We start from the raw sequence: 23,132 nt of genomic DNA, 5'->3' as shown, positions 1-23,132 counted from the left end.
AAACAGTGAAAAACCACGGAAAGGACACAAAAGTAAATGTCAGGCACCTTTTACCAGCTGTGTAGCCTTATTATGTTGTTTAATCTCAATTGTTCATTTTTATCACTGATAAAAAAACAAATGTTATTTATCTCCCCATTGGTTTGACAGACAACTACCTGAGCTGTGAACGTGAGAATTGTGAATATCACCATTACATTCTAACTATCTCTACTACGTCATATCATAAAAAGGTTCAAAGATTTCACTCTAAAAATATAAGATTTACAAAGGACCACCGGTAAAATTATCTTAGTCTGTAAATGTGCCACCCTCTCAATCCCAATGGGGGAAACTAAAGACTATTAAAGAATATTACATTTAGGAATATTACATTTAAAATCAGATTATAGGTATACTTAATTATAATTTAGTTAAGTTAAATAATTTAGAACTTCCTAGTCTTCAGTAGCATAAAATATGCAAATTATATACACACATGTATATACTTTTATCCTTATTAGCTAAACAGTCTGCTCTTTTTTTCTCTAACATCCTTATAAATATCATTTACTCTTCAGGCTTGTTAGTTGCCTTATGGTACACTGGCAAAAATTTACTCTGCAGTAGTTCACTTAGGATCATAGGTGACACATTTTGGTGATAAATTTTAAAACTCATACAAATTTTAAAAATTACTAATCAAATATTATTACACTCCCACAAAAATGTCGAGGCCCTAAAAAAATTTTACATACACATTCATGTTTCTTTTTAAGAGAAGGATAATGATCACTTTTCATCTTAAAAACTAAGCACAATTAAAATATATAATTCTAATAACCATCTGAATCACAGAATTAAAGTCACAATGACAATATATATGGGTATACATTTTCTTGGTTCATAGTTTATAAACTAAATGCAACATAACTAAATATATAATACACTTATTTATACACTAAAATACTGTCCCTATTATCCACATTAAAAATGTACATCAGATTAATAAAAATTATAGATAACACATTTTCAAAAGTACCAAGTACCATGCCTCATACTAAAGTTATATGAATACTAAACTTACTTTGTAATTGTCTTCTACTTCAGCTAGTTCTAGTTTTACATTTTCAGCAATTTCTACTTGTTCTTTCCATTTCAGCTCCATTTTTGCAAGTTCATCAGCATATTTATTGCACTTTGTTTTCTCATCCTAAATGAAATTAGTAAATTACCACAAAATTTTAAATCCATATAGAGCCAATATGTACACGAACACAGATAAGTGGTGAATGTTTATTACAGCACTATTGTAAATAGTAAAAAACTAAAATAACTAAATGTCAGGCAAAGACTGAATAAATCATTTTATTTCCACACAATAGAATTAACAAAGACAAATGTCTCAAGACACATTAACTAAAAATAGCAAGTTGCAAAAATAGAATATGTAGTATAATCCTATTTGTTTTAAAAGCTGTTTAACACAATTTTATATGATGCCTATGCGGTGTATAAAAATGTAAACCAAATTAATAGCTCTTATCTCTGGGGATCAAAATCATGATGGTACTTTTTACCATCTTTATTCTTTATTTCTGTAATGACATAAGATTTTACAATAACCATGTATTACTTTTGCAAAAGGAGGTATTAAAAATCATATATATGTATAATGCCACTGTTTCCAGACATTAATATGTAAAACTCTGAGATTCCCTGACCAAGACAATCTCTAGATTGACTTCTTATACATCATCTTCTTTATAACACAGAATGTTAAAAAGAAAGGAATTATAAAATGACAAAATTGGCCAATGTCATTTTGAATGTTTTTGTTCAAGGTGAAAGTTTAAAAATATGCTTTGAGCAATTCAATGGAGACAAAGTATTTTCAACAAATAATGCTGGATCAACCGAATATCCATACTACACATACCATACCTCACACTATCCACAAAAATAAGCTTAAAATGGTTAACATATCTGTATGTAAAACCTAAGACCATAAAACTTCTAGAAGACACGATAGCAGAAAATCTTTACAAGTTAAATTAGGTAAATGTTTCTTAGAACATAAAAAGCACAAAACATAGAAGAATAAATTGATGCTCTGTACATCATCGAAATTAAAACTTTTCCTAAAAACCATTAAGGAAATGAAAAGGCGAGCCATAGACAGGAGAAAATATTCACTACACATATGAGACAAAAAAACTTATATCCGGAATAAAGAATACTTAGAACTCAATATGATCAACAACCCAATCTTTAAAATGACAAAAGATATGACCTCTTGCAATAAGAATTAAGTACATTATCAGCAACAATATGCACAAGTCTCAAAATAATTATGGTCAAAGAGGACAGGAAATAAAGAGCACATACTATATGATTCCATTTATACAAAGTGTACAAAAGGAAGACTAATCTTAGTGGCAGAAAGCAAGTCAACAGTTTCCCAGGGATGGGGGAGGAGAAGGATGAGTTGCAAATGAGATGGGTACTAAAAATTTGGGGAGGTAATGGAAATGTTCATTATCTTGACATGGTGGTAGTTTCACAACTATATATGGTAAAACTGATCAAAATGTAGATTTTAAATATGAGTTTATTGGACTTCGATTTACCTCAACACAGTTGCAAAAAAAAAAAAAAAAGTACCTTGAAGTTTTTAGTTTCGATGGAACATTCTATCTTCCTTTCAGTAATACTAAATAATGAAAATTGTTCCAGAATCGTTTCATTATGAAAAAAAGTTTAGTCCCTTATAAACAACTTTGAACTCAAGGGTAAAACTATTCTAATCAACCCACAGAAGGAAAAATTATCGGAAGCAACATAAACGTTCAAAGTTTGATTAAAAGATTACATTAATATTACTTAGAAGGAGGTAACATAAAATATTTTAAATTGTTCTAGTAACCTCAAGGTAATGTATGAAATTCACTCTATAGCTCTAAAAATTATCCCTCTCCTCTCCACATGCAACAGACACAAAAACATATTTAAACAAAAAGTATATGCATAAAACATCTTTTCCGCCTTTCTGTAAATCAGATATAAATGAGAAGCATTTTCCCCCTTTATCCTTTAATACTCCAAAAGTGTTGCAAAACTGAAATACTTGAATAATACAATTTAAAGTAATCAAAATAAAAAACATCATAAAGGCAACAACTCAATTGATTAATGTTCCCCCGCCCCCCACTCGGAAAATCTGATTATGTTAAGATGTGGTAGAATTCTTTGCTATTATTATAGTAATTGTTAAAGGAGCACTCCTCTTTTATGAAGTTCAAACACCTTTCATGTATCCTTTTAAATAAGAGACAATAATATCCACCTTTAATCAGTTGCCTATTATTAAGAGAAAGACATTAGGTGAACAGAAAGTAATTTTAAGGTCATGATTTAAATCACAGGCCTAATTAAAAGGTACACAGAACAACACCCCTCATCATCTCAACAGTTAAATATCAATATCAATATACAGGTATAAAAAAGAAACCCTAGGACACCTATCAATCAAAAACAATAAAGGTAAGCTAAGCCATCACGTTTGATAAATCTTTCACTTACTTATAACATAGCTAGCTTACCTGCAAGAGTTGTTTACATTTAATATATTTTTCTGTTTTGTCAGCAATTTCTTTGGTCATTTCGCAGACTTGCCCCTTTGTTACAATGTCAAAATCTGTCTCAGCTATAACAAGGCAGAAAATAAGATTAAAAAATTATTTTCCCTCTTATATTATCTTCCTGTTCGGAATAACTTTAAGGTCAGTATACTGTGAAATATAGTAAATGGAATACAGGTGAGAAACATCTATTTAAAAATATCTATTCATACACTAAATAAACAAAGGATAACATAAACTCCAGGTGAGAATATTTGAAATGTCAGTTTGGCCAGAACCAAGTTCACATTCAATAACGAAAGGTTCATTTTTTTTTTTTTTTAATTAGCTCAAAATAGATCGAAAGCATACTCTGAGAAAACATTTTAAAACTTTTTTCCAGTCCTTCATTACTATTCACTAGGTCTTTATTAAGTAAATAGTCTACAACACCATCCAGGTACTACAGAGGATGTACAGAAATGGAAAACAGAATCCTGTTCTGTAGCAGCTGAACCTAATTAAGTATTTAGTAGTATAGGAAATTTACAATACATTTAAAAATTATAAAATATCAATTGCCCCAAACATTACACAAGGAAATATACTTTTATATACTCTAGTACTCACTTTCATTATTGGCAAATCGTTAACAGAAGGTGAAAAAAAAGAAGTAAAAACCTAGAGTTAATTCAAATTTTCATGTTATTCATATATTCACTATGTCTTTAATCTGTTCCATAAAATAAACTAATGTAAAATTTAACTTATCCACCAACAAGTACACTAACGAGGAAAAGTACCCTATTGATCCAAAAGCAGCCAGGGAGAGAGATGAGAGACACCAAACAAGGGATTTATAAGTTATTTTCCCCAATGGAATTATACAATTAAAATGCCAGAAATGTTCCCAAATTCCACAGATTTAGTGGAAATTTAATTAAAAATTCAATTTTTGGCTTTTGTCTTATAGCCCAAATGATAACACATTTGAGCTTATGAACAGCAGCTCAGTGAAAACTTATTAATATTCTCATGAACATGGACATGGACAATGAACTCGCAGTTACCAAAAGGTGGGGATAGGGAGGATTTAAATCATTTCTTCAATTAAAAAAATTCAAATAAATAAATCTCCTTAAAAAACTGTGGAAAAAATATTCTCATGAAGACAAATACTCATTCATACTCACATTTTGAATATTCACCACACACACGACTTACTTTTAGACCCTTTCTTTCCCTTTGCCTTAATTCCTTCACTTAAAAAGATTTCTTAATGCTCCCTAAAATTCTTACACCTGGAACAGGACAGAATAAATAGGCATAAACGCTTTTCAAGGCAGGACACTACACAAAAGGTCCGAAAGATTTTTACCTGCAGAAGATGGTGGCTTTACACCTATAGTAGAGGCAGCAGTGGCTGGGTCTGTGTTTGAGGTATCATTCACTTTCTGCTGATTCCCAATTTTCTTTGAGAAGACACTATTATTATTGGCCTATTCAGAACGTTAACAATAAATTGTTAATTATATTTTCTTCTCATAATAACTGTGTAAATAAGACTCATATCAAGAAATCTTTGGGGGTGGCTCCATAGTGTAGTGGTTAGCATGTCTGCTTTGCACACAGAAGGTCCTGGGTTTGTGCCCCAGGTGGACCCACAGACCATAACCGTGGGTGCGCCTAGCCCCAGGTGCACACCATGAGCACGTGAGAAGGGAACCCCCCCACCCCACTTTCAGAGATCCAATTCTTAAGGGGAAATGGCAACATCCATGGGTCAGGGGTAAAAGGGGGAGTGGGGGGAGAAATCCTGAAAACTCCACAAAGTTGCTATTGTCCTAAAAGTCAACAAAGACTAAGTTGCACACATCACTTTACTCACATTACAAAAGAGAACACCCTTGTGTTTTTTCTTAGAAAATCATCAAAACAAGCCATTCACGGAAACCTCACAAGTTTTCTACTTAGAAGTCATAATCAAAGGCCTAAAACAACAATCTGCACATGTGGGTCATACTTAAAGTATAATGTTTTTCACAAAAGCCTTCCTAGTTTATCGCATGCATTTCTTGCTTTTATCTCCTTTTAGATTTCAAAAAGACTGGGAAAATATCTGTATCATATAGTACAGTACAAATAAAAATGTCTTTACAATAAATTTGGTTAGTAAAGAGAACTGTGATATCATTCTCAACTTCAGATTTTAAATGGGTTTCTGTACTTCCAAGACTCTATTACATAACAAGGCTTTATATTTCAACACAATTGGGGGGCCCACATTAAAACTCACAGATAACAAAATTGAAACATTTTCTTCGATTTTACTGAATATGCCTACTCACTCTCAATGGAATACAAATGAATTAGCTAACACTTTTTCACTCTTTCTAATCTAGTGGATATGAATAGGATAAAAGAATTCACCAATGACAACTGAGAAACCATCTAAGACCTTGAGGATGATCAATGGTGAATCCCACTGAGGACAGGTGTTACTGTCTTAAGGAGGGATTCAGTAAAATGTATTGCATCTTTAAGTGAAAAAGACATTTATGAAGATCTTAGAGGAAACTGGTATAGAGGGCTCTCTTTGGTTTTTTTGTTTTGTTTTTTTGCTGCTGCCCTTGTTTTCTTTGTTGGTTCTCCAGCAAATAAAAATTTCAGATTTTAAAATAAGTAGCATTATAAAATTCAGTCAATGACTTGAAATCAAGCAGAGGTAAATTATACTTAAAAGGTTGATAGAATAAATTTGATCTGCAAACAAAATATTGGTAAAAGAAATACTACACGATGTATCAATTCAATTATACTTACTGACTGGTCTGAAAGTTTGTTTATTTGTTTCTGGAGCCTCTGGCATTCCTTGAATTTTTCTTTATAATGATCTGCTGCCATCTGAAGACGAAGTTTCAGATCTTCAACTTCTCTTCTCAGTTCATGTTCCAGTGTATCAGTCTTTTCCTGAGAGAAATAAACACTACCTTTACGAAAAAGCTAAAAATTTCATATCTCATAATACAAGAGTAAATCCAAACTTCATTCTCACTTTTTTCTTTCTGGCTACAGAACCACATTACTTCGCCTAATAAATTTGGCTTTACATCCTTAGGACAAGGGTTCATTAAAAAACTAGAGAAGAATAATCCACCTCCCAAGGAGCAAGTATTACCCTGTTAAATAACCATAATACCATTTTATGCAGCTAGTAAATAAGAAATTCCAAATGAAGCAATATATACCTGACATCAGAAAGTTTAATTAACAATAATAGAGTAGTTTTTACTAACCATTAGGAATTTGCTTACAGCACTTTTTCTTAAAGCTTACATTATTTTCAACCCAAGAAGTTACAATGACTAAACAAAATTAATGGAAACTTAAAATTCTGTGATCAAGAACCTGACCTGATTTAACATAACTCATTCTAAAAATGAGTTTTGAGCAAAATGGAAATTCAAAATTAACCTGCTTTATTACCTGGTCTTTTTTCGCAGCATTTAGTTTAAGTTCTGCCACTGCATCATCTAACTGCTTTTTGACTTTCTCGTTTTCCAAGCGTGCAGTATGTAAATCTGCCATCGTTTTATCTCGCATGTTTACAGCATCACTAAGTTCTTTAGTCAGAAAGACAACTTCTTGCCGAGTTGCCTGAATCTGTTCCTCTGCTTTACGAAGTTGCTCCTTCAAAATAAATGTATCTTCCTGAAGAAAGGCAAATATATTTGTAATTAAAACATTCAAATAAAAAGCAAACAATTTTTACTGATATTTCAACAAATCCAAAATTTTAAATTAAATGTTTTTCTAGTCATGACTTAAATGAAGTAGGTAAATCTATAAAAAAAAAAAACTTAAGATACAACTTTGCTTTTAGAGTCCCCATACAACAATACCATGCACTGGGTATCACTATGACCACTTTATGCATGAGGAAACTGAAATACGGAAGACAGGCAACACACCCAGCGCTTAATGGCCGGGCCTAACAGGGACTCAGATGAAAGCTTTTGTCCCCCAGAATCTCTCCAGCTGGAAGAATTAACCTTCATTTTTTATAATCATCAATAAAAAACTTTCAAAAACGTCTTTGTAACAAAAAAAATATGTCCTTTAAAAACACTGTACTGAAAAAAAAATAGTAATATTCCAATATTAGGATGGGTTTAGGAAAATCAGCACACTTAAAGTTGGACTTACATAATCTGCAAGTGATATAACCTTTCTCATCAGATTTTTTAAAACATTCATGAATACCTTTAAAAAAAGCTTTTGATCTAGCAATTTTTTTCCATGCATTTTTAACAATTAGAATATGAACATTTCCTTAGCTTTCTAAGGAAAGACTGTTTTACTGAAATAGAGTAAAATATTAAAATTAACAATTACTAAGTCAAAAATGTCTAAAAATGAGAATTTATTATAAACTATGATATATCCTCCACACGATGAAAGTCTATACTGCCATTACAAAGAGTAGTATATAACATAACGCTGTTAATGTTATTGAGAAACAATTTGAAAATAACTGAAAATTTAAACACTTGACCCAACAATTCCACTTGGAAGGATATATTCTATACATTTATACATGTTCCTAGCTATCCAACAAAGATGTTTACTGCAACTCGCTTGTAATAGTTAAAGACTATAGACAACTAAAAACAATTATATCATATATAGCTGTTAAAGAGATACTACCACAGCTGTTCTAATGAATGAGAAAAGATCTATATGTGTACTCACATTGCAAGATACTCAGTCCATAAACTTTTAAAAAGGTTTTGAGACATTATGCATATTCTCTGTACATGCAATATTTTTTAATAAAACCAGTCAATAGATTTCTAAAAAAATTAAAAATTCTATAATGATATACCTCAGAAAAGACAAGGGTTCTTTTTACTTTGTACCCTCATGTATTATTTGAATTATTTTATAAGCATGACCTTCACTGCTTTTATAATTTTAAAGTTTTAACAATTAGGAGTCATATTTCTAGTCCTATGTTCTTCCTCACAAAAATCTTGCTTAAAGAGGAAAAAGGTAAGAGATATTTTTAGCAGTGTATTAAATAACTAATAAGCAATCAAATGTACCTTTCATCTTTACATTTACAATCTGCTACATTAAATACCCTGAAAAATAACTTGGGCTTAATCATTAATTCTGAAGGTCACGCACATCTGACATTTTATGTGTATTTAACAGCAAACTACAGAAAACAACATAATATTCATCCATAGAAGAAACAAATCAATGTAAATCTATATAATGCAGTGTTACACCACCATTTTTTACAAATCAATACAATCTCTATGAACTGATATGGAATGATTTCCAGTTTATGTTGTTAAAAAAAAAATGCAAGGGTATATATAGCATGGCACCTTTTTTTAAGAATCAAGAGAGAGGAGCATGTGTGCACACGTACATGTACATAAGCTTATATTTGCAAAAAAAAAAAAGGGGATACACTGGAAACTAAAAAGGGTTTTTTAGGGAAAGATTGGGTCATTTGAATGCATTTTTTATATCATTTTGTCTTCTGAATGATACAACTATTTTACATAGTCAAAAAAATTTTTAAGGTTAAGAGAATAAGAGCAAATCTTAAAATTAAATACTAATAAGAAATAAACAACTATATGACAAATTCATAACGTTAAATTAATGCAAGTAATTTTGAACATGGTACTCTACATCTTTAGTGAAATATAGTCTAAGAAAAAGGAGGTGAAAAGATCTTGATTTTATTTAGATTTATTGTTGCAAGTGGCATCGACATAATAATTCTGAATCTACTGGTGTGTATAGCTGAGTAAAGAATAAATATAATGATGCTTTGAGGGAAAAGGGTTCTCACACTGGTACGAAATATATAAATATGGAATAGTTATATAAATATGGTAAAGAAGAACCCTAAGGTACGAGATTTGAATTGGAGATATTGATATAAATTAAAGACTTACAATGCCTGTCCAATGTACAAAGTACAAAGAGGCAACTAGCCCTATTAGCATAAGAATCCAATTCTTGGTTTTAAAACACCGATCCCTATTGAAAAAACTAGGGCTCCTTGGAGAAATAGCGAATAATCAATTCTGGGGCAGAACCTAAAACTGTATTATGCAGTTATGCCACAAAGTAAGGAAGTAGTCAAAGCATTAGGGGGAAATACTGAAAAGACACAAAAGCTGGTTTGAAAAGGTCCCCCCCTTCCCTCCGACCAAATAAGGGTCAATTGGATATGAAAAATAAGAATGATCATAATGCATAACACATTTTTAAAAGAATCCAAAGACCATAGTGATATACGAAAGGAGAAGAGGACAGCAGGGAACCTCATTATAAAAGAATACCTACTAACAAATTTAAAAGAAATGAAAGAATTTTTAAATCACCATTTTAAAATCATTAATGTAATAACTGGTGCAGATAGGGATCATCAAGAGCTAAAACACATTGGGTAAAAGATTACTGGGGGATAAGATGTTCACATGCCCTCAAGTATCATCTCACAGATTACTCAATAATCACAAAGAGGGAAGGGCACCGACACAGACATTAAACAAATGATTAAACCCAATGTCATCAAGAATGGAACTGACATCATGGGACTTTTGACAGACTGCAAAAGAATGTACAAAACATCATGTGCCTTTTCTTGCTAAAAATGTTTGACCTGATCTAGTCATGAGAAAACAATGGACGAATCTAAATTATTGAACTCTTTCTCAGACAAGCCTTCTTCAAAAATATCAATGTCATAAAAGACAAAACAACAGGAAGACTACTACAGATTAGAGCAGACCAATATGATAATAAATTAACTGGGTCATCTTTGAGCACTCCTGGTTGGAGAAATTTCAAAGGATATAGAAAAATATATTTGGGACAATTTGAATGTGGACTAAAACTACATATGAGAATGAGTATTATCATATTGATGTTAATTTCTTAAGTGTGCTAATGGTCTTATGGTGATAAAGAAGGTACTCGTTGATAGGGGAGACATGCTAAAGTATTTAGGGTGAAATGTCATAATACCTGCAAGTGACTTTCAAATGGCTCAGGAAAAAAACATAAATAGGGGAAATAAAGATAGTAAAATATCTGAGGGTGTATGTATTCATTGTTCTGTCCTTCCAACTTTCCTAAAAGTTTGAACTTTTTCAAAAGAAAAAGCTGGGGAGAGAGGAGATTAAAAATAGAAACCACCATATTGCATACAGTTAATAATGTTTACAATCTTCAAATACATATTGCAAAACTACTTACCTTACTCGAAGTTGTAAGCAGGAAAGCCCTTTGCAGACTATCCTTTTCAGCCAAACAGAATTGCAGCCTGCCAATCTCTTCTTTGAAATGAGTAATCATGTTTTCTTTGTTCCCATCTATATTCTTTAAAGTCTGGACCTCTGACATGAGCTTGGTATTTTCTATTTCTCTGTTCTTCAAATGTACCTGCAACAATGCTTGAAAATGTCAACAATATTCTAACTCCATAACCTAAGTTAGTCAAAGTTTAAAATACCACTGTTTATCTCTAACCCAAACATGATTAAGAGAAAGAAAAACTTCCATTTTTTCCCCTGTCTTTATTGAAATATAACAGACAATTAGTTGCTTGTAAGGAAGACCTCCTCAATTAGGAGTGAGGAGACCCAAATTCTGCCAAATGACTAGCTAAGCAGAGCTGAACACAGTTTTTCCATTTTTTAAGAAAAACTTTTCCATAGAGATTGATTCTAAGGTCTAACATTACCTGATCACTAAAGTCTTTTTTCCTTTGATTTAATGACTTTAAATTCTCTTCAAAATCACAAATAGATTTAGTTGTTCTTTTGAGAAAACAGATTATGTTAAAGATATATTCGGATATTAAGGCACAAGCAGATTCTGAAAAACATCTTAAAACATTTAAGTTTTGCGTGTGAAAAGTACTGTCATTTATGTCCTATGTACCTAAAAATATATTTGTTGATTAACCCAACTATTATTTTCCCAGGAACTTTGGCTGCAGCTGCTCATTTGCTCACAACAAATATACAAATCAAATTCTGTAACTGAAATAAAATGTACACATATCTAATATCCACTATAAATGAAACGAATTAACATACTTCTTCCACTTCACTCTTTAAATGTATCGAATGCTATAATAATAATTTCTGTTCACAAGGATAGAATTTAACTCTGGCTTCTCTAAAGGTGTCAGCAGTCAAGACCTCTGCAGCATCACTTTAAAAACACTACCTAATTTTCATAATCATCAGCTCATAAAAGTTTTTTACCAATTCCTCTCAATTCTGATAGGGCAGGGATGGATTATATGACCCAATAGGAGCCAGGAGAGAAAAGGACTCTCTCTAGTTATTCATGTGAACAACTTGGATGGGAAAGTATTGTTCTAAGGTTAACAGTACAGTATGTCACACTTGGTAAGTGGAATCTACTTGCCAAAATAACACAAAACAAAAATCCTAAAAGAAGCATTTTACTTTTTAACTTTCGAGGTATACATACACAAATAAAATGAAACTCTGTTCAGAACACTGGGAGGTTGGAAGAAAGTGAATCAAATGGAAATTTCAATGTCACTTTGATCCCAACTGCTAATGCTTACAGAAAAGCAGATACTAGAACACTGCGAAAGAACAAATACCAAGAAATCTCATTCTTTTCCTTCTTTCCTCCCTGTCAAATCTTTTGCAAAGGACTCATCATTCAGGGGTACGACCTACACACGCAGTCTTTGCAGAAAGAAAAAACAAGAAATAATATAAGGGATAAAAATAAATGCTGGATTTACCCTAAAATGTGCTTGCCAACTCTCTATAAAACAACAAAAGTGCTGTTCTCAGAACAGAAGAGAGACAAGAAAGGCAGAATGGTAAGGTGACAGCTTTAGGGATAGCTTTTCCTCTTTCCAAAGTCAGTCATCATAGTTATTACTACATTGGTTCACTTAGGACCGTCCTAAACCCTTCCCAATCCAGCAACACTGGTTTATCTAAGACCTTCCTAAACTCTTCCCAACACTAACTAGTATGCCTTTATATTTATTACCAAATTAAAATGAAGACATGCATACTCTATTAATCTTATTGTCTCCCACTGTACTAACAGAAAAAAAAACACAGAAAGCACTTAATTATCCAGAGAAAAAATGCCCAAGTCTTTTCCTGGCAACAAAATTCAAAACGGTCTCACTGAAATCCATAGTAACATTAAATTTAAAAATGTTATAAATGCCAAATTGTCACTTAGTTAAAAGATGTTCTATATAACTTCAAAAAAAAAATGCATTTGAAAGTAGTGCTCGAAATCATATAAATGGTATTCCAATTGCATCAATTCTCCTCTTCTAGATAGCTCTATTATTTCCCCTTTTCACAAAATCTTGTTCAAAACCCAAACATTATTTTTAGATACTTTCTCTCAAAATTTCAAATCATAAAATTATCCACCAGTTATCTTCAACTATTTTTCTTCTTATTTTGAAAGCGATACACACACATACCCACATATACACACCCCCGCTAGGGGCAGCAGTGTTCCAAGAAATGGAATGGGTATTAGCCCCTGACAAGCAAAAAGTCCCTATCTATGCTATGCTCTACTCTGAGGTGCCCAGTACTCAATATTTTATTTTTTTATCTTTCAAAAACAAAACCACCACCACCAGAAATGAGAAGGAAAAACCCACTAAATACAACAAATCATATTCTAGTTTCTTAGTTTAAATTGTGACTCTCGAATACTGACTACATGCAGTTGTATGCTTTTATCTTTAATCAAGTTATGAATATTGTACTATTCTACCCTAATCAAGAGATTGAATCTATCTGAATAATAATGACTTAATTCAGAATGTTCTTGAAATTCCTTGTCTGCAATCATGATCAGGAACTGCTTATGAGCCGCTCAAGATAAATAAGCCTCGATCTAACAATTAAGCTAAGTATTTCAGAATCGCTTAGGAAAAAAATACAAAAGGTGAAGATTTGTTATCAGTAAGAATATATTTTTTAAAATACAGTCTCAGACAATTATTCCCAAAGTCAAACTCTAAAACATGGCCACCATCACTGAAATAATGTTCTCCCTAAGGTTTACGTGTTCTTAAAACAGGTAAATTGGTCATGTAAATCCTGTTAACAGATATCTTGTCTTGTTACTATAAACCTCTGACTTATACATTACCTAAGTATCTAAAATACCAGCAAACTAATTTCTCGAAAACTTTTATGAACTATACACCATAAGGTAGTTTTAAAATGCATCCCCTCATCTTTTGATACTCCTCTCTTCGAGAAATGGAGCCTAACATTCCCCTCTTTGAGTGTCAGCTGGACCAAGTGGCTTCCCCTTCAGTGTACAACTTTGGAGACTGGGTCATAAAATGCACTGCAACTTCCTCCTTGCTCTCTCTTGGATAGCTCGCTCTGAGAAGTTGGCTGCGAAGTTATGAGGACACTCAAGCAGCCACTGAAGAGGCCACACAGCAAGAAACTGAAGGGCCTCCTGAAAGAAGTCATGGGAGTGAGTCACCTTGACAGCAGATCCCACAGTTATGATCAAGCCTTAGGCTAACTGCAACTACCTAAGAGGCCCTGAGCTAGAACCACTCAGCTAAGCTGGTCCCAAGTTCCTGACCACTAAGTTTTGGAGTAATCTGTTACACAGAAATAGGTAATAGAAACAGAAAGAATAAATTACCTTATAAAGTTCCTTCTCATCCTTTTCTGTCTTTAACTGATACTCAAGTTGTTCTCTTTCACATTGCATCTTCCTGAGTTTGTCCTTTAAACTGAGGTCAAGTAACATTAATGTCGGCAAAAAACTTTGTTAAAACATTTTTAAAATAAAGATGTTTTTTAAAAGCATCAGAAATACCTGTCCAATTCAGTTTCTTTTTCAATTGCTTTATTTGTCATTAACACAATATCTCCCTCCAGCCTGAGAGCTTTGGATGTAGCATAATTGTATCTCCTCTTAAAGTCTTCATTTTCCATTTTTAAACTTTCTGATTCTTCGGTAAGACCCTTAGAAACAATAAAGTGTTTTGAGAAACATAATAAGACAAACATGCTTATCTTTAAGAAATCTATGTATTCTTAAATTTTAATCCCATATTGGTCCCCTCCATAGTTTATAAACTAAGACTAAAAACTAAACCTGAAATTGAAACATACATTCAACTTTTCATATACTAAATAATTTTTTTCCCTGCACTTTTCATATACCATTTGTTCATTTCACTAACTTCTCCACCAGAGGGCAGGCCACAAAAATGAGAAAAAAATTTTTAGTCATTTTCATTTTTCACATCTCACTTTTCAATGTCATCCCAATGACAAATCAGGTTTTATACGATATCACCAAGGTGAACACTCACTTATCACATACAGATCACTAAGCGCCACTGATGACTATACCAAAACACTAGGTTAAGAAAAATGCTTAAAATAATGTCCCTTAATGCTCCTGCCACTGTGACTCAGTGGTCAGAACATTCAAAGAAACTGTAACAAATATAAATACATGTAATAAAAAGTATTCTATTTAAAATAAAATATTCTACTTTAAATAGATAACTTAAGAGTATAAAATTGATCATATCAATTAAGACAAGTATTGTATAAGAGCTCGATGATGCTGTTCTATATATGTTCTAAACCTAAATTGGAGATAATAAGAACCAAATACAACAATGTGTATGCAAGCACTCTGTTCTAGAAAACTACACGTCAACAGAATTGATAAATTAAGAAATTGTTTTAATTAAAAATATTTTTTAATTTCCCACTAAAAGTACCACCCTCAACAAGCACAAACTAAAGAAAATCACCAAATGTATCAAATATTATAAAAGTACTTATAAGCCACTTTGACTTTCATAAACTCAAATTTTTTAAGGTGAAATATCTTATTTTCAGTATCTTTCTAGAATCTGAAAATTGCTATGTTGCAGCTATACAGCATTAAAAAGCTTATCACAACAGTTGTCAATAATACTCTTGGTTTTATTTTTGCTCAAAGCAAATGGTTACCTTACTGAATTTGTAACATTAACCAAAGATTGTTATAAAAACTAAATGCTTTTCTGATTCCAACACACTGGAGAAAGCAAATATTTATTCCCTCTGATATAATTGTTGTAAATACCCAATGACCCTTGCTAAAGTTGACCAATTGTCAGTTATTTGTCTTGCTGATTTATGAAAACAGTCAAAAACATTTCTAAAGAATTCTTTTACATTTTTTTTATTTTTAGTTTTACTAAATGCTCTCTTGGCACCACGAATAGGTTTTAGATTAAATCTAGGTGTTTCTCCCAGGGACAAAGACTAGATTGTCCAGAGTCAAAAACAAGTTTCTGATTCTGAAATTAATGAAGTTCTATAGTAGGTAAATAGCATTTCCAAAAATAGGGCAAGAACTAAAAAAGATTCATAAGCATCTAAATGCAAAACATGAATTGCTTTATCTATGAATCAGTTGACTCTATGAAGAGTCATAAATTTATTCCAACGGTAACTCATGAGTCTTAAAATCTTTCTGGTACCCATAAAAGTACCTGATAGCTTCTCAGCATCCAACCCTCTTTTCAAAAGACATGAAAGCACTAAAGTAGAGATGCTTTTTCAGGTTTCTAGTTCTCATGTCTGAGGGAAGCATAAGCCTCTTTAATGTGGCTGTCTTCCTTAGCATGAAAACAGCATCAAAGCCCTTAATGTACATACAAAAAAAATAAGAATCAGGCTTTCTTTAAAAAAAAAAAAAAAAATTTTTAAGAGTAAAATCTACAACACAATCTTTGAAAAACACTTGCAATTTAAGGTAAATATTTGTTTGGTTAATATTTGTAAATCATACCAAAAAGACATCATAATTCTAATATTAAAACAAAAACTTAAAACAGATAAATAGGTGCACTACACTGCGCACAAAAAAATGTGAGCAAAAGGCAATTAAGAGATCTGGCATTTCAGATTCACGCAGACTTCTCACCCTCTTCCTGGGTTGAAGAATCACTGCTACCATGAGCCACTATTACTAACTCCCCCAAGTCATAATTCTCACAAATGAGCAACCAGAAAAGACTGTGACATTTATCTATGTAGCTAACCGTGCACTAAAAATACATAAAGAGAACACACATTCTCATGTTTAAAAAAAAAAAAAAAGGCCAAAATTAGTTCTGATTACAAATTAATACACATGAAGAAACCAGATACAATGATCACTGAAAATTACTTAGAAAAAGTTACAGTATTCTGGATTCAAATGCATACAGCAGTAAAATTTAGTAAATATCTTAATACTCTAAATAGCAAATTATTGGCAAAAGAATTGTTACTTCTGAAAATTGCTAATAGATTTTAAAATTACTCCTACTCATTTGAGTTAATCTGGTTTTTTTCAAACACTCTGCTTCTTGAAATCAACTAAATACTGAGCAATGTAAAGAGATACGCAAAATATAAATGTATCTTCTCTAGTTTCTAGAAATTTACCAGACAAAAATATAACTGACAACATACAATAATAAATTGTCTTCGTAGCATTAAAATAATGGGCTAAAAGGCAAAAATAAAATAAATAACAATAATTAGGCACTTGTCTAACACTGTCCCCATAAAAACAATCTAAGTTCCAATTGTGTTCTGTTTTAATAAACTAACTGATTGAGAAATCACATATTATTTTAGTGGATTCATTTCGACATTTTTAAAGATCAAATATTCATATAACCTCTTCAGTAACAAACGTCAAATTTATCTTGAGAAAGTCTTATATTTTTATTCAAACAACAAAAGCAAAAAATCCACTACAAAAATATCTCTAAAGAATACTGTTCATATTCTAAAAGGGCAAAGTTTAAATACAATAAAGTATAATGAAGTCTAATTCTACTGTCAAAAATATGTGATGAGCAAAGAAACTTAAATTCTACCTTTCTAAGAGAACATCAGATCAAAAGATTAAGTTTTTTAAAGAGTGAAGAAAGGCCACAAATACTATCTAATGCCTAAATTATTTCCTGAATGTGTATACACATGCCAGAGAAATAATTTTAACACTGGGTTGCATATATATTTTTAAAGAGGTAAGGAATAAGAAAACATTTAGAATAGCATAATTTTACTTATATTAAGTTGCCTTTTAATGAAATTGAATGGTTTATATGTATTGTTTTAATGATCTACGTTACACATGAATATATAACATGCTACAATCAATGAAACAGAGAGCCCAGAAAAATACACATGCATATATGGTCAATAATTTACAAGCCAAAAGTATGTAACGGGAAGAGGATTCTCTCTTCAATAAATGGTACTGACAAAACTGGAGAGCCACAATCAAACAAATGAGAATACCACTATCTTATACCATACTCAAGAAACCAATTCGAAATGGATTAAAGACTTAAATTTAAACCACCTAAAGGAAAAAACAGAGGAAGGTCCTTGACAAGCTCAATGGTTTCGGCAATGATTTTTTTAGACTGATATCAAATATGAAAATAAACAGATGGAGCTACATCAAACTAAAAAGCTTCTGCACAGCAAAGGAAACCAAAAAAATGAAAAAGTAACCTCCAAAATGGGAGAAAATATTTTCACATCAAATATCTGATATTGGACTGATATCCAAAAGTATATACAAAAAATTCACACAACTCAATAGAAAAAAGAAAATCCAATTTAAAATGGGGCAGAGGAACGGAACCCAAAGACAACGTGCAAATGGTCAACAGGTACATGAAAAGGCATTCAACATTACTAAGCAGAAAAATGCACATTAAAACCACAATGAGATATCACCTCACATTTGTTAGAATGGCTGTCATCAAAAAAACAAGACAGTGATGGAGAAGATGTAGGGAAAAGGGAACCCTTATGCACTGTTGGTGGGAATGTAAATTAGTGCAGACACTATGGAAAGGTTCCTCAATAATTAAAAATAGAACTACCTTATGACCCAGCAATCCCACTTCTGGCTGGGTATATATCTAAAGGAAATGAAAACAAGATATGGAAGAGATATCTGCACTTCTATGTTCAGTGCAGCATTATTCACAACAGTCAAGATATAGAAAAAAACCTAAGTGTCAACAGCAAAATAAAGGTATAGTACAATATCTACAATATTCGGTTATCATAAAGATGGAAATCTTACCATTTACAACAATATGGATGGACCTTGAAGGTATTGTGCTAAGTGAAAGATGTCAGAGACAAATACTGCATGGTATCATTTTTATGTGAAATATAAAGTCAAACTCAAAGAGTAAAAAAGTGGTTGTGAGCGAATGGGAGGTAGGGGAAGTAGAGAAAGGCTGATAAAAGAGTATAAAGTTTTAAGTATAAGATGAATTAGGTCTGAGGATCTAATGTACAACACGGTGGCTACACTTAACACTGTAACTGAAGTTTGCTGAGAGAGAACTTAAAGATAAATATGAATTGGTGAATGTGTTCATTAACTAGATGGGAAGAATCCTTTCACAATGTATACATGTATCACATCATGACCTGCACTTTAAATATTTTACAATTTTTGTCAATTATACCTCAATAAAACTTAAAGAAAAAATATTCAATATGTCTTATGTAACACAGTATAAAAATGTTTTATCTTACACTTGTCTTAATCCATACAAAGATTATTAGCTAGTTGAAAGTACATAAATGTACCTATACTTCAGAAACAAAATATAAACTTACTAACAAATCAGGTACAATATGAAAATAATTGGCTTTAAAGAAATTTATTACTATATACACAAAAGTTATACCCATCACCCCCTACACATTAAAATTACACTTTTATGTCTTTTTTCTCAATGACAATCAATAAAAAGAAAATTCAATGATGTCACTACTTCAAAATTGATTTTTGGCAATTCCACATGAAATATGTCATTTAAGCAATCGGGTTAATTCCATATATTAAGCAGTCCAAAACTGGGTATCCAATGCAATGACAAAGGTACAGAGAAGAGAAAGCCAAAAATATAGATAGCTGAAGAAGTCCATACTAGCCAGAGCCACCAAAACATGAATGAATGACCTTTCCTGTTTTCTCACTCCTGTATGTACTATAGTCGTGGTTAACTCCCAAATGCTGGTAACATCTCAAGGTACCGAACTTAGTTTGTGAAACCTAAGAACCAAAACAATATGAATATATAAAACAGTTCATAACAGGGTTTTATTGTCTAAGCAATATTGTTTTAGGTAGTACATCCATTATATACTATCCAATTAAAGTTAATACACTTTTTGGAAAAAAAAATTCCTAGTTTAGGCTCCAAAAAATTAAAAACTAAAAACCTTAAAAGGTGGGAGCATTTGAGATCTTGCTCCCCTACAAATGTCATTAGTTTGCTTTAAATAAAGTTTTTTAAAATTTTTAAAAACTGAAACAGAGTTCACAGCCTTTTTTAGTCCTATTAGAAAAACAAGATTCAACATCATTGATTCCCCGAGCCTCAACTTTTAATCATCTAATTTTCAAATGTGCATCTAGCACTCCAAGACAACAATATGAATATATAAACTGCTAATTTTTACATAAGTCCAATAAATGCAAAGAAATTAAAAGACTAATCAACAGAATATTACTTGACAATCAAAGGAATGAATAAACTTTGAAAACATTATGCTAAATGAAAGAATCCAGTAACAAAGACCTCATATGATTCTATTTTGTATTCAATGTCCAAAATACACAAATCCGGAGACAGAAAGTTGGATCAGTGGTTGTCGATGACTGGGAAGGAGGAAAATGGAGAGTGACTACAAATAGGTACAAGGTTTCTTTTGTTCTAACATTAGGTTATGGTTGCACAATTCTATAAATATAATAACAAATGACCTGCACACTTTAAAGTGGTGAGCTTTATGGTTTGTAAATTACATCTCGATAAAGCTATTTTTTAAAAGATCACTTAGATATGGTCACATCTTTGGCCCTCAGAGGTGGAAGTATGCAATGTCACAAAAAGCACTGGCTGGAACCAGATGGCCTGCCCTACAGTTTCCAAACTGATCAGGCAGGTTAAGTAACCTCTCTGCGCTACCTCTATAAAATGCAGATAACAGTACCTACTTCATAAGATTGTGTGAGTTCACATTGTGAAAACACACAAAACAGCACTGACTTACATTAAGTATGAGTATTTTTATTAATCAGCCTATTACAGAAGAGAGAAATCCACACTTATTTAAACTTAATAATGAAAAAGTTACTTTCTAATTTAGGGTATACATAAATGAGAAATATATCATTGCATTAAAATAATACAGGAAAACTACAATATGTAATTTACAGTTCACAATTTATAAACATTTGGTTTCAGTTTTAATCTACATTGTAATCCTACTTTATTCCTTCGAGCAGCCAATTACACAAAATAACTTTAATATATTGCTTAAACCAATTGGTCTTAATAACCGTAACATATCTAATTTTTTTAATTTACAAGATAGGAGTGTTCTCGCTAGTGGCATTTTACAAAGAGAAGTCAATGTTCATAAAAGATAAAAGATTTTATTTATAAAAATTTATTATAAACTAATGTCTTAGTATTTGTCAAGTGCTGAATTGGGTAATATGCCAAATATTATTTTACCGAAACAATGAAAATACAATGAATTTCTTCTATTATGAAGAAACTGACATTTTTACTGATCATTCTTAGTATACTGTCCATTATAAAACTTTAAATGAAATTGTAGATGACACATCATAATATTCTTCCAGATATTCAGCAGTTTACTCAGCACCTCAAAGAGAAGATCTTTAGTACTGTTAGTTTTTTTAGAATTCACACCATGTAAAAAGATTTGAAGCAAGTGCCCAGAAATGTCATGGAGCTGTCCTACCTGTCCAGCAGGTTTGCCTGATTAAGACGGAAACTAATTTTGAAAGTAAAAAGCAAATCCATGAAAACTAGAAGCCCCATGACTAATAACAAAGAGAAATTGTCTTTCCTGGCAAGCGCATTTATTTATTCCTCAAAACACGCAACTGCCAACATATAACTAAAAAAAAATTTTTTTTGCATTATCATTTATTATTTTTAGAATCTGGTGGAAATACTATATATTTCCATTCCTTTTATATGACGCTATTCATATTGTTTTTCCTTGGTGACTCTCTGGTTCATCATTGTGAAAACCAGTAATTATAGCTATTTACATTTAGTGAGAATCTATTATGTAACAAACACTATTCCAGGTCCTTTTATCACCAGTTAAAGTATCATTTAAAAATCACTTCCAATTCATTTTCCCAGGGAGTCTAGCTCAATGCAAGAATATCAGGGAAGAAGCCCCTCTTAGACTAGTGACTGTCGGCAAGATTTATGAGTTGCCATAAAAACTTCTGCTAAAGACCTCTTCTGGGTACCACAGCCACAATCCCCTTCAAATTTTGCTTCATTAATCTCCTGATTTCAGTCTACCATTTTCCCAATCTAAGTCTATCGGAATAAGCTTTTGATCTTGTCTACAGCATTTAACACTTTGACACCTGGACAGTAGAGAGAACCTGAGTGTGTTTAAATCTTAGCTAACACTCGATGGGAGCAGAGGCATGGCCTGATATACAGGAGTAATTCCGCCCAATTGAAGGCATTCCATCATTCCTATTCTCCCAATAATCCATTTTTTCCTTAGATTTCAAGGCGATTAGAGTCGAAACATCAAAGGCCACGTTTCAGGGTATTCTTCATCCCATGCTGCCATGGGCCATTTTTCTGAGTCGTCTTCTATCTCACCTCTACGCTTTTGGCTTGTAATACAGTGAAAAAAGTTGGCATTCCTATCTGGAAACTGCCAAATCCAGGTTCAAACAATAAATGTGTGAAGAGCAGAGAGAAAAGAGTAATAACTACACAAGACAGAAAAAAAGTTAAAACAATTCAATAAAAAATTTAGCTGAATGTACTAATAAGGCAGGCACATGAGATTTTACATTTTAATATTTAGTACACTTGCTTAAAAAATTAAAAAGTTCAAATAAATAATTCCTTAGCCAAACAGGACATCTTAATCCTACTGCAGGATACTCCTACTGCAGCATACCTCTACTGGAGAATTCCAAGTGTTCCCTAAGAGTAAAATTGGGAGAATAACTGCAGATTTTAAATTAAAAAGGCTAAAAGTAATAAAGACAAAAGATTTTACAGATGTGTATAAGGAGATTTACAATTGTACATGCTGTTCTACCCTCCAACTCGAAGAGCAATTCTCAAATAGAACAAGGCAAGAGAAATCTTTTTAGGATTTAAGCCCTATTTGACATCATCTCAGCACAGGTGTGCAACATACAACCACTCTACTGGAGTATAAAAATGGTTGAAATTACTGCACTAAAAGTTCAATTAACAATTATTAAGCAACTGCTCTGAACCCTGTTGAACAAAAGAATGGAACAGATCCCATCCATTGGAAACAATAATATGTCAATACTATCAATAGACATAGTGTATCCAACTAGTTA

General features: G+C 32.0%; 1 protein-coding gene across 2 annotated transcripts in view; it reads right to left on the bottom strand.

Moving 5' to 3' along the window:
* The window catches only part of TAX1BP1 (Tax1 binding protein 1), a 68,585-nt gene that overhangs the window by 26,199 nt on the left and 19,254 nt on the right, over window positions 1–23,132 (bottom strand). For both annotated transcript variants that reach the window (XM_016135951.2, XM_016135952.2), the window contains exons 6-13: window positions 14,508–14,656; window positions 14,331–14,421; window positions 10,887–11,072; window positions 7,086–7,310; window positions 6,423–6,569; window positions 4,978–5,098; window positions 3,582–3,685; window positions 1,067–1,192 (exon numbers count right to left, since the gene is read on the bottom strand). In XM_016135951.2, the coding sequence (XP_015991437.1) occupies window positions 1,067–1,192; window positions 3,582–3,685; window positions 4,978–5,098; window positions 6,423–6,569; window positions 7,086–7,310; window positions 10,887–11,072; window positions 14,331–14,421; window positions 14,508–14,656 (1,149 nt within the window). The remainder of the gene's footprint in view (window positions 1–1,066; window positions 1,193–3,581; window positions 3,686–4,977; window positions 5,099–6,422; window positions 6,570–7,085; window positions 7,311–10,886; window positions 11,073–14,330; window positions 14,422–14,507; window positions 14,657–23,132) is intronic.

Source organism: Rousettus aegyptiacus, unplaced genomic scaffold (assembly GCF_014176215.1).
Source record: "Rousettus aegyptiacus isolate mRouAeg1 unplaced genomic scaffold, mRouAeg1.p scaffold_m13_p_13, whole genome shotgun sequence".
Classification (NCBI taxonomy): domain Eukaryota; kingdom Metazoa; phylum Chordata; class Mammalia; order Chiroptera; family Pteropodidae; genus Rousettus; species Rousettus aegyptiacus.
Note: the sequence above shows the minus strand (reverse complement) of the source record. Positions and strands in the feature narration are given on the sequence as shown.